This window comes from Triticum dicoccoides, chromosome 5B, assembly GCF_002162155.2.
Source record: "Triticum dicoccoides isolate Atlit2015 ecotype Zavitan chromosome 5B, WEW_v2.0, whole genome shotgun sequence".
NCBI classification, from domain to species: Eukaryota; Viridiplantae; Streptophyta; class Magnoliopsida; order Poales; family Poaceae; genus Triticum; species Triticum dicoccoides.
The window spans coordinates 12440890-12453525 of record NC_041389.1 but is presented as its reverse complement, the minus strand read 5'-3'; the positions used below and the strand labels follow the sequence as shown (position 1 = coordinate 12453525).

The window sequence follows — 12636 nt, the reverse complement described above, 5'->3', positions numbered from 1 at the left end:
CAAAAAAATTGGAAGTTTGGATAGGTTGTTTTATGTTCAGTAAAATTTTGTGCTGTTACTTCTGTACTGATGCAATTTTGGATCCTTCAGCTAATAGGGGCCGGCAAGAAAAGGAAAATCGCAGGTTGCCGACGTATCTCCGTTGGCCACATATACAAGCTGATCAAGTTCATGGTTTAAGTTTAAGAGAGATTGGTGGCTTCACTAAGAATCATCGAGCTCCATCTGTCCGTGCATCATGCTATGCCATTGCGAAGCCATCTACCCTTGTTGAAAAGATGCAAATTATAAAGAAATTGAGGGGACATCAAAACGCTGTGTATTGTGGTCAGTTGAATTTCCTCGTTTACTGAATTTAGTCATGTTCAAGTAAATTATTCTAATACTGGCAAAACTTCTTTGCACACCACTTGGACAACATTTACTGAAACACAACCATTTTTTGGCTCAGGGACACTGTGAATACACTCTGGCCATCACAGCAATAGTTTTTTGAATAGCCAATTTTGCCCTCATAAACTTACTGAGCCTACATGTGTTGGTGCCAGCTCGCATGCCAAACAAACACACTGTGTATGAGTCCTCTAGTTGTATCTATGATAGAGGGCACTCAAAAGTGGGCTAAGTTTGATGCCAACTGCCAAGAGCAAGAATGATTTTTTACCCTTCTTTACAATACCACAATTTTGTGGCGTCTGTGAGCTGAATCATTATTATATGGTGTGTTCAGCAACTGCCATCCAAGTAAATTGTCCAGGGCCTAATTTTCCCTTTAATATTTGGAGTTCTGTCCATATGCCAGTCAATTCTCTTAATGCCATCTATACCAGTACATGCTTTGTCCTAACTGAATGCCAAGCCTATTTAATATTATGGGAAGTTCTTACAGTGGATTTATGTTTGAGGGGTTACTCAATAAATGCCCATTTTCTGTTTCTAAAGACCGTATTGTTCTCCATACTACATCACCAACAGAGGCAGCTGCTGCTTCCTTGTCCTAGTAGTTTTGCTCAAATAATTGTAGTTATCAATCTGTATATTTCCCTTTAAAACGCTGTAATGTTTCTCACACCATTCCTGTTTCCGCAGCTACTTTTGATCGCACAGGGCGTTTTGTTATTACTGGTTCTGATGATCGCCTTGTTAAAATTTGGGCAATGGAAACTGCATTTTGTCTGGCTAGCTGCCGAGGTCATGAAGTAAGTTTGCTTATTGCAATGCAACATTTTAAATATTCACAACCTTTCACTAAATTACACCATTTCCAAATTAAGGGTGATATTACTGACCTCGCGGTGAGTTCCAATAATGCCGTGGTAGCATCTTCAGCCAATGATTTCGTTATTAGAGTGGTAAGATAAGATTGCTAATTTCTGTACTTCCTAATAAGTCATGACATCGTTCTTTCTTCCATTTATGTTTAATGAACGTGGTCACTAATGCAGTGGCGTATACCTGATGGCATGCCGATCTCAGTGTTGAAGGGGCATACAGGGGTTGTAACTGCTATTGCATTTAGCCCAAGGCCAGGTGCTGCTTTCCAGCTATTGTCGTGAGTGTTTCTTTTTTCTCCTCATTTTCCTGATAGTATAGTTATTTAGTCTTTACAGCTATTTCATTCATGATTGTACATATTAGCTGGATGGCAACAGCTGTACAGATGGAAAAAAGAACCTGGCAGTATGCCCTGTCTAATCTGCATTAATTTTACTGAAGCAAATGCTTGTTTGCATGGAGTTTAAAGCTTGGTTTGTCAAAATTAGAAGAAATGAGTCAATCCTGGAAAGCATATTTGATGCATTGCTCATTTTCATTCTACCTACATTCTTACTCAGAGCAACTATAGTTACTAAACTTGTAAGTTATATCACTGCTTCCACCATATAAAAAAGGGCAGGCCGGTGCACGTAGCTCCCGCTTGCGCAGGGTCCGGGGAAGGGTCCGCTCCCGCTTCCACCATATGAATAAAAGAAATGGCACGCTGGTGTTCTTTCATGTGCTATGTTGCACATGGTAGACATTGCATTGTGCTGTACTTTCCATATCCTGTTTAATTGCACATACATATTATCAGGCGTATGGAAAAGATTTTTTTATGTTCTTTTGATAACACCTCACCATTGGTCCGCTGTCTGTACATTTACATTTGTTATATATATGGTTCTTCTGGCCTATTTTAAGTTCTTTGCTCTCCCTAACTTGGCACATATATTGAGGAACAGATCATCAGATGATGGGACATGCAGGATTTGGGATGCCCGATATTCTCAACAACCTCCACGAATATATACACCAAAACCTCCAGATGCTGCCCCTGGTTAGTTTTCATTGAATCATTTCTATTGTGTTTGCATGTGTAATGCCTACATTTTATTTATTCCAACCGCACGGTGTTGATGTCAGGGAAGGGTGGTGATGCATCTTCCAGTGCTGTTCTAGTTCAACCAATAAATCACCAAATCTTATGTTGTGCATTTAATGCCAATGGAACTGTGTTTGTTACTGGCAGCTCAGACACTTTTGCAAGGGTGTGTTTTCTTTTATCTACTGCACCTGTGAACTTCTGATTTTACTACCAAAAGGTGAATTGCCCTTTTCATCGCCAGTGTTGATTTCAGGTGTGGAATGCTTGCAAGAGTAGTTCTGAGGAAAATGACCAGCCGAATCATGAGATGGATGTATTATCGGGCCATGAAAATGATGTAAACTATGTGCAGTTTAGTGGGTGTGTGGTATCTAGATCCTTTTCATGTGAAGGCAGTCACACCACTAAGGAAGAAAATAATCTTAAACTAAGAAATTCATGGTCAGTAATTTTTGTAGTCATGGAATAGTCATTCACTTGTTTTTATGTAATCCTTCAGTTTATTCACCTCTTGTTTTACATGCTCTTAGGGGTTTCTGTAGTTTCATTCAGTTGTTTTCTTCTCTTGTCCAACTGGTGGTTATTGTTGGCTTCAGCATTTCTAAATCATCCTATTTTGTCTCCTTTTGCCAGGTTCACACATAATATTGTTACTTGCTCCCGTGATGGCAGTGCAATTATATGGGTTCCACGATCTCGGAGATCGCATGTAAGCAAATGGGACCTAAAACTCTACGGTTTTGTACTTTTACTCCTGATCACCATTGTTCCAGTCCATTGTGTGTATGGCTTATTTGCATCACTGCCCATTCCGGACGGTACTACACTAATATATGCATTACCTCCTGAATAGCGCCCATATATTTTCTGATACATTGTATATTTCCCCATCGTGTCACATATCAAATAACTAGACACTTTATAATAAGACCTGGTATAAAAGCAACTTGCTGCAGTGGCCAGCTTAATCATGTGCCCTATAGTTAATGTAGGTTTTCTGCCTGGTCAGTTGGATTAGTGTGTGTAAGGTAGAAATTTAGCTGGTAGTTGGTGTTATAGTGTTACCTTATAGCTCCATTCCATTCGATATAATGTTATGCATAACTTGTTCCCTGCACCAAACCAGGGAAAGATTGGACGCTGGACACGCGCTTACCATCTCAAGGTTCCTCCACCTCCAATGGCTCCTCAACTAATTCGTGGTGGTCCACGACAAAGACATCAGCCAACTCCTCGTGGTGTCAATATGATTGTCTGGAGTTTGGATAACCGATTTGTGCTTGCTGCTATCATGGGTATCCTTATTCGACTTTGTATATTTTTCATTATGATCATGCTGATATTTACCCTTTCTTTATTCCAGTGTTTGCGTGTATTGCCATTTGTGGCTCCTAGTATTCCTAGTGTGCGAAACTGAGTTTTGTTACATAGTTTATATTTTATTGTTCTCATTTGTATCCACCCCGATCCTTAAGTATGTCTTACGTTCTGCAGACTGCAGAATTTGTGTTTGGAATGCTTCTGATGGGAGCCTAGTACACTCACTGATTGGCCACAAGGAATCTGTAAGCATGCACCATTCAGTTTATGCATTAATATTACTTTTGGTTAATGACCTGCATAGCATGTTTACTAGTATTTCATGCATGGTACTTTTCGTCAGTTAGGTGCATATATGTGATACGTGTGAATTTTATTGCTTGCAATTCTTAACTGGCACGCTATTCATCACTACTTAATGAAAACATAATGAATCGACTCGGTGTGTTCCCTTAGTAAGTACTCCTTCTGTTCGTAGATGTAAGACGTTTTTGCAGTTCGTTAAAAACGTCTTACATTCAGGAACAGAGGGACTATATGCTGGCAAGGGGCATGGGTTAAAGATGGTAAAATGTAAATGGAACTGAAAAACTAGGAGATTGTGGTTTTGGAGGCGTTAAACTTTTTTCTGAAGAATATGAAACTGCAAATTGCATTATAAATTATTGCCACTTTGCGATTGAAGCATTAATTCATTTTTCTTAGTTCTTTTGGTTTTTAGTTTTTTTATGTGCTAGGGTTTCCGTTTAGTAGCTGTAATAATATTGCCCTTAAACCAAACATTGTTTCATTTTATATTTGATCAGCGCATTTCGCATCCGTTTTGTTGTCCATTTGTGACACTAACTTCTGAACCGTTTGTGCTTTGGTTGCCAAGACTGTTTCACATTAAGAACCTTCTTCTTATGATGCTATAATTCTTTGTCCTACGTCATTGTCAACCTTGGTTTTTAAAACGAACATTTTAGGTCTAGAAATGGATTTTTTTTGGTGTAGCACCATCAAAGTTGCATGACTTCCATGTACATTTCTATTTTTTGCATGGCTTAATGGATCTAGCACCTGCACCTTTGTTTGGTTGCAAGTTGCAACGTTGTGGTTCCATTCCCTTTCATAATTTATCTACATTTTTTTATTCAACCTCTTTTATTTAAAAGGTTCATAATGAAACGCTCTTATGAATTTCATTATCGACAGACATTTGTTCTTGATGTGCATCCGTTCAACCCTCGCATAGCAATGAGTGCTGGGTATGATGGAATGACAATCATCTGGGATGTAAGTTCCTAACGAGATCTCTGTAATCTTAATCACTATTTCAATCCTGAAAATATGTTATTTCTTTATCCAGATATGGGAAGGAAAACCTGTACAGATCTATGAAACCGGTCATTTTAAGCTAGTTGATGGCAAGTTCTCTCCGTAAGTGTCACTGTCGAACTTCTTTATATTCTCAACAAATTGAACCTTTTGTTTTGGCCCTTTTACAAGCGTTCATTCTTAACTATTCCTTAATGCGTAACCATTCAGCTAGTAATTTATAAAACATAGAGAAGAATGAAGAAAAACACCAGAGAAAAATCAACTGAATTGAGTTATTTCTGTGTGGGGTTGGGATGTTAACATAGAAGGAAGCATCATTTCCATGCCAAATTAAAATTTGCACCGTTGATCAATTACCATAGATTGCTGAATTTATTTTATGTGTTGTGTTGTCTTGATGTGTCGCTGGATGGACATTTAGGGATGGAACATCACTTATCCTCACCGATGAGATTGGCCAAATATTCTTTATTGGTACAGGGCAGGGTGAGTCCCAGAAGGATGCGAAATATGATCAGGTACGCAGACTGTTACTGATCAAGTTATTGGGGAGAATGCCTAGTGCAGACCAATGTTGGTTGCAATCATGCAAACTGTCATTATCTCAGTGCTCATGTGAACAGTTGGATGAGGCACAAACAGATTCAATATTTTAATTCAGTTTAATCATTCACAGAATTATTCATCATGTGGCGCTTTAATCCCCTAAACTTAGTCCACCAAAAGCTCATTCAGCAGTTCACACTGATAGTTTGCATGACTGTACCCAGATATGTTTGCATTGGATATGCCCCCTGTTTAGGGAAATATCCCACCTTTTATTCAATCATTGATGCTCATCATTCATCTTTTGCAATAGTTCTTTCTTGGAGACTATCGACCACTTACTCAAGATACAAATGGAAATGTTATTGATCAGGTTCGTCTGAAGATATGAATCATCTGTTCTTTTCTTTGCGTTAACTAATTTAGTTGTTTTGTTTCTCTAAAATTTATGATATTTTGTTCAGTTTGTGAAACTAACTCGCATCAGAGTAATCTATCATGTATACAGTTTCCAAGATCTGTTTCTAAAATAGAAATTTTCATTTTGTTATGTTCTGAAGATCAGATAGAAACATGGAGTTTTCATTGGGTGTTGCTTTCAAGAAAACTCCTAGACTTGTGTTTGTCATAGTATATGCTTAATCTTATGTCAGATGATTTGGGTTCCTTGCTATTTGTTAGCCTCCTTGTGACTGCCAACTATACTTCTGAAGTGTTGCTGTCTCGGTAGCTAAGCAATGTGGATTATAAAAAGGAGTGTGCACTGCTGCTGATTGGCTGAAAGTTTCACTTTGATGGCAATCTTAAAAGCATTCAACATTGAAGTTCTGTTATTGCCTACTACAGTATGCTCTTATTATAAGTAAAATGTATCCCGCACCATATCTGATCACCTCACTTGATGTGTTTTCCAATTAGCTGTAATATTTAATATGTTCCATACATCAATGATCTTGTGGGGCTACAGCTAGCATCTCATCAGGAGTAATACAAAGGGTTTGATGTACTGTCTGTAACTGGTCTCTTTTTAGTATTGGTGGTGCTTACCCGGAACAACCAAAAAGCAAACATCACAGTAGTAAGGAATGTTGAAACATGATAAAACACATAACTCAAGATTCCAGAAGCTACTAGACACCCATTTGAGCTGTTTTTTTTTTAAAAAAAGGACATTGGTCCCTTGTCATACGTGCCCGTGTGAAACTATATTTTTCTCTGTTCACAAAGTGCATCATGAGCTACCAGGTTTTCTTTACACTGTTTTTCTTAAATGTGCCAGGAGACACAGCTCCCACCTTATAGGAGAAATATTCAAGACCTTTTGTGTGACTCGGGTATCTAACTACTCTACTTTCTATCCTCTGCATATTTTAGTGATTTTACTGGGTTGCACATGCTTATAATTGTTATTTGCTAATTGCAGGTATGATGCCATACCCAGAGCCTTTTCAGAGCATGTACCAGAAACGGCGATTAGGTACCATGGGTATTGAGTGGCGGCCTCCCTCTGTAGATTTTGCTGTTGGCCCCACGTACAATGCAACCACTGGTGAATACCAGATCATCCCAGTCATTGATCCAGAAAGATGGGAGCCACTTCCAGAGATACCAGACTTCTTTGAGCTTGAACCTGAAATTGAAGTTATCTCTGATGATACTGATTCCGAGTACAACGGCATGGATGACAAGTCTAGTGAAGGAGAACAGGAGAATTTGAGTGGTGATTCCTCTGGTGCTTCATACTCAAGTGCAGAGATTGATGGGAATAACCTTAGCGATAGTGCTAATCGTCGCAGATCTAGAAGAAAGAAGAAAAAATCGAAGGTAAGAGGCAACAATCAAAGACCATTCCACCTTCCTTTATGCTGCATTCCAACCTTTTGACTTGTTTTCCTTTATTACACCTTCTGCAGGCTGATCTTGTGACTTCATCTGGTCGGCGAGTTAAGAAGAGGAATTTGGATGAGCATGATGCTGCTACTGTGTCAAGGCCACACAGAGCTAGGAAGTCTAAGAATGGTCGCTCTAGTAAAAGGAAAAGGTCACCTAAATCTAGGGGATTGCGACCTCAAAGACGCGCTGCTCGCCATGCACTCAGTTTTTTAACAAAGATGGGAGCTTCAACAGATGAGGATGAAGAGGACTCGGAGAGTCTCTCAGACAGTGAATTGAACACGGAAAGCATTGAAGCTGAGCCGTCAGCATGGTATAGCCGGCCAAAACTTGGTAGAGAGAGTAACCAATATGATTCAGAAGATGTTACACAACCTTCTCATTTCACTGAAACTCGGGGGAGTTCTGGAAATAGCAGAAAACTGGTCCTGAGGATACCACGCCGTGATTTAAAAGTTGAATTTCCATCAGCTGTATCAGTCACGGGGGGCAGACATGGATCAGTTGAGCCGGAACTAGCTTTTGAGCCTGGAAGTTCCTCTGTTTGCATGGCTGAACCACCAGCAGATGGAGGTCAAAGCACGACCTCTGGTCTACATGATGTTTCTTCTGTTTATAGTAACAGCACAATCAAGTGGGGTGAGGTTAAGCAGCGATCTTCAAAGCGTTGCAAGTTTGGTGACTCTTCCGCTGGAGACATGTGGCCCTCTTCAAATAATGCAGTTTCACAGGATGGTGGCAAGTCTGGTGTTCAGAAGACACCTCATGAATATGGTAACGCCATGCAACAAACGGTTGAGCAGACTGTACAAAAGAGTGAACGTGCAATTTGTCTGGATAGTATCCATGAAAATCACGATACTGATGTTTATAGTGAAGATAATTTACTTGGTGAAGAAAGGACAACTAATAACAATAATACTCATGTAGAGGAAGTAAACAACAAAGAATGCAACCAACAGTCCCACAGTACTTCTCAGTCTACTATTAAACTGAAGTTAGTCAGGTCAAGAGGCATACCGGATGCAAAAGGTTCACCGGACAAATCAAAGACTACTGCAGTAGGGAGTGACGTGAACTCTGAGTGTGATAAAGTTCCCATGGAGCATGATGAGGATCCTACCACCAATCAACATATAAGCAGTGACTTCCCTAGTGCGTCTAGAGATTTCCAGGAATGCACAGATAAAAGCACTGGTTTTCATGATTCAAGGAAGTTCCATTCTGAATCTGGAAAGACGATTGCTGTGTACCAAAGGTCAAAGTTAAGTAAGCACAAGAAAAAATTGGATTCAGATTCTGGCAATGGAGATAGTACCTCCGTCTCCAATGATGATGGTGGGTATCAACCTTCAGAGTACAGTCCTGTTGCACCTGGTACTGGTAATTTGCGAAGAAGCACAAGGAGGTCATGTGCATACACTGATGGTGGAGCGAGGAATGCTATCTCTCATGTGAAAAATTCTTCCCATGAAGCATCAACTAGTGGGAGACAAATTGGTGCAGACGTGCATGAGTGGGGTTCACCATCAAAGACTGCTGGTTTAAGGTCTACTAGGAACAGAGTTCCTGATACACATTCATTGGCAGAAAAGCCTCAAGTATCCTCGAATTGTTGGTTGATGTTGTTGGAGCATGAAGATATTTACCGTTATATTCCTCAACATGGTGATGAGGTTATGTACTTGCGACAGGTAATGTTATTTTCTGTTTTATTCTGTGATGGGGATGACTTCGGTGCAAATAACTTTTAGCTGCAAAAAAAAAAGTTTTCCCGCTTGTTCTCACTTCTACCCACCCCAGCTGAAACGTAACTGGTTGAATTTTTTTGGGGGCGGGTGGGTGCATTGTCAATTTAATGCCATTGTGACTCCGAAAATAGTATCTATGAAGTTATTCTTATCATACTATTTTGTGATTGCTTTTTTTTTCAGGGCCATGAAGAATATCTTAATGGAATGCGATTATCGGATAGTTGCCCATGGAATCGGATCAAAGGCCTTAAAGCTGTAGAGCTTTGCAAAATTCAGGATCTTTGTTATACAACTTATAAAGGGTCTGGTGAAAGCTGCTGTAAATTAACACTTAAATTCATTGACGACACTTCAAGCGGATTTAACAGAGAGTTTGTAATCACATTGCCTGAGCTGATTGGCTTCCCCGATTTTCTGGTGGAAAGAACACGGTTTGAAGCTGCTGTTGCGCAGAACTGGACTATCAGAGATAAGTGCAGAATTTGGTGGGCGAATGATGAGGGAGGAGGAAGTTGGTGGGAGGGACGTGTGTTGGCAATAAGACCTAAGTCACCTGATTTTCCTGAGAGTCCATGGGATAAATATGCCATACAATACAAGAATGATGGTTCAGATCATCTGCATAGCCCCTGGGAGCTCCATGATGCTGATAGCCCATTGGTTCCATGGAAACATCCACATATTGATTCCAGTATTAGGAATAAATTGTTATCAGCAGTGACCAGTTTACAGAACAAGTCTCGCAGAAACCAGGTAAAGTTAAATTCTATATATTTGTGCACTCTTTGATTACTGTTGTTGTTGTTGACTCTCTATGGTATTTCTTTATGGATTTTCAGGATTGCTATGGTGTCCTGAAGTTGGATGCTGTTGCAGGAAAATCAGAGTTCATAAACAGGTAACTCGTGCACAAATATTTGCATTTTTTTTATTTAGCAACACAAGTGAGTGTGAAATAATCATCACTAGGTATAGAATTGATGGAAATTGATGGATAACAGATTTCTCATATACATATTATGAAATCACATTATTTTGAACGGGTTAACATAATGCCTATATTTGTGTGATTTTTCCCAACTAAAGGTTTGTGGAACTCTACAATGACAAAGCCTGTCGGTCCCAAACAAGTTGGGGTAAGCTAGAGTTGAAACCCATAAGATATTGAAACCAAGTCATGGTTCTGGCACGTGGATAGCTAACTTTCACTCACCCCTGTCCATGTGGCTAGTTCCTTGGTGATACTTCAGTCCTTCAGATTTCTCTTTACGAACTCTTCCCATGTCAAGTTCGGTATACCCCGACCTCTCTTGACATTATCAGCACGCTTTAGCCGTCCGCTATGCACCAGAGCTTCTGGAGGCCTGCGCTGAATAAGCCCAAACCAACTCAGACAATGTTGGACAAGCTTCTCTTCAATCGGTGCTACCCTAACTCTATCTCATCATTCTGGACCCGGCCTTCATCGTATGGACAAGCCTCTCTTCATCTCAGATGTTGTTGGACAAACTTCTCTTCGTCGTATGACTCATCAGCTTAATTTCACGGTACTTAGTACTCCCTCCGTTCCTAAATATAGGTCTTTCTAAAGATTTCAACAAGTGACTACATACGGAGCAAAATGAGTGAATGTACACTCTAAAATATGTCTATATACATCCGTATGTGGTAGTCCATTTAAAATCTCTAAAAAGACTTATATTTAGGAACGGAGGGAGTACAACTTTGAACATCCCCTTGTTTTTGAAGATTGGTACTAATATACTCCGTCTCCATTCTTCAGGCATCTTGTTTGACCGAAAAATGAGGTTGAAAAGTTTAATTTATGGAACACGAAGCGTAGTTTTTTTAATGATTATTTTAGATGTCGCTTTTTAGGAAATGTGCGCAAACACTTTTACAAACTACCTTCTATGGTTGGCGTATCTCGTAGTGTGCATAAAACTTAGATTTGCTAATTAACATTCTGTTATCAAAGTAGAATAAATGCCGTTTTGACATGAGAAGATGCTGTCTGTGCTTGTACAAGGCCTCATTTTCCATTTCAATTACGAGGCGTAGTTGTTAGAATACAATGGATGTTTCTTCAGACAAAATTTAACCGATGCTTCTTTTTTTATGTTGTGTGTTGCATTAAATTGTTTTGTTATTTACTCCTTTCCATCCATATGCTAGTAGGATGAGTATCTAGAATATTAAAAGGCCCTGTATAAGTATAAATAAATGTTTATTTCAAGGTTTTGATAGTGTGCCTGTCCTTGCAAAATACTATAGAAGTAGCTTTTTTTCAGACCTGGTGCCTCCTTGCCTGAGCAATGTTGGTTTGGAAAATTATTTCCTACGGAGTATATATGGTGCTTTTTATCGATGAATGATGAAGTAACATCCATCTAAAGATAGATATTTTTGTGTGCAACAATTGTAGGTTTCCTGTCCAGTTCTCCATGGAGGTGATCAGGACAAGACTGCAAAATGGTTACTACAGAAGCGTGGAGGCTGTCCAACATGATGCCTCTGTGATGCTCGCCAACGCCGAGTCTTACTTCTCAAAGAGCGCGGACATGACCAAGAAGCTTCTCAGGCTATCCGAGTGGGTGGAAGACAACATCCTGTCACTTTAGGGGAAGGTGGCCTTCTTCCTTGTTCTTGTTGATTGATTGAGAAGATTGACATCTGAAGCAAGCATAGTTTTGTTAGAGGAATGCGCCAAAGTAAAGTAGTAGTTCGCCGGTTGGGAGGAGATAGAGATTTCATCTTTACTGACAGCTGTCGACCATAGTTTCGAAAGAAAAAACGAAATTAGAAAGAGGAGATGATAGCGTTGTGAAATCTGTCGGGAAATGCTCTAGCAGATCATTGGATTTGTATAGACTATTGTGCGTCATCGGACGATCAATAAAAACACAAGGCAAATAATCGGTTGGGCAGGCGTTTAAATAACTAAAGTAGTGATCTAAACGCTCTTATAGGGAGTACATCACAAAATGACAAACTTGACAAGGCTGCATGGCTATACGCTCTGAACACCATGAAAGGGCCCACAAACAAGTGGTCACCAATAACAGAGGCCTCAGCTACTAGAGCCTGGGGGGATGAACATGGTCAGCCTCAGTTAGCCAATTAGGAAAACATAAGCTGGTCCGTAAAACAGGAAATATGGATGCCTAATACATCGTCAGTACAGACTGCAGTCAGAACAATTGTGAAACAATAAAATACATTGTACACGGGGATGAAAGGCAGCCTTCTAATCAAGTTACTGTAGTTAGCAATGCACTTTTTTTTTCTAATATAGCTTGGCAATGAAAATATTAAAGCCTTGCATAACAAGTGTGCGAAACCTTCAGAATGTCAATCGTCTATGAATTTTATGGCCGAATAACAACAATGAATCTAAAGTACACGTTCATATCTAGAGATGACAGAAATACTTTG

The 12636-nt window shown here is 39.7% G+C and overlaps 1 protein-coding gene across 1 annotated transcript in view; it reads left to right on the top strand.

Moving 5' to 3' along the window:
* LOC119307055 (bromodomain and WD repeat-containing protein 1-like) overlaps positions 1 to 12122 on the top strand; it is a 15584-nt gene extending 3462 nt beyond the window's left edge. The window contains exons 5-24 of the mRNA XM_037583140.1: positions 91 to 327; positions 1090 to 1199; positions 1275 to 1352; positions 1446 to 1552; positions 2223 to 2317; positions 2404 to 2528; positions 2619 to 2806; positions 2999 to 3074; positions 3492 to 3660; positions 3860 to 3930; positions 4883 to 4963; positions 5037 to 5107; positions 5430 to 5526; positions 5868 to 5927; positions 6834 to 6888; positions 6978 to 7378; positions 7468 to 9141; positions 9382 to 9954; positions 10041 to 10099; positions 11627 to 12122. Coding sequence (XP_037439037.1) covers positions 91 to 327; positions 1090 to 1199; positions 1275 to 1352; positions 1446 to 1552; positions 2223 to 2317; positions 2404 to 2528; positions 2619 to 2806; positions 2999 to 3074; positions 3492 to 3660; positions 3860 to 3930; positions 4883 to 4963; positions 5037 to 5107; positions 5430 to 5526; positions 5868 to 5927; positions 6834 to 6888; positions 6978 to 7378; positions 7468 to 9141; positions 9382 to 9954; positions 10041 to 10099; positions 11627 to 11822 — 4523 coding nt within the window. The 3' untranslated portion in view covers positions 11823 to 12122. The remainder of the gene's footprint in view (positions 1 to 90; positions 328 to 1089; positions 1200 to 1274; positions 1353 to 1445; positions 1553 to 2222; positions 2318 to 2403; positions 2529 to 2618; positions 2807 to 2998; positions 3075 to 3491; positions 3661 to 3859; positions 3931 to 4882; positions 4964 to 5036; positions 5108 to 5429; positions 5527 to 5867; positions 5928 to 6833; positions 6889 to 6977; positions 7379 to 7467; positions 9142 to 9381; positions 9955 to 10040; positions 10100 to 11626) is intronic.
* The last annotated feature ends 514 nt before the right edge of the window (positions 12123 to 12636 follow it).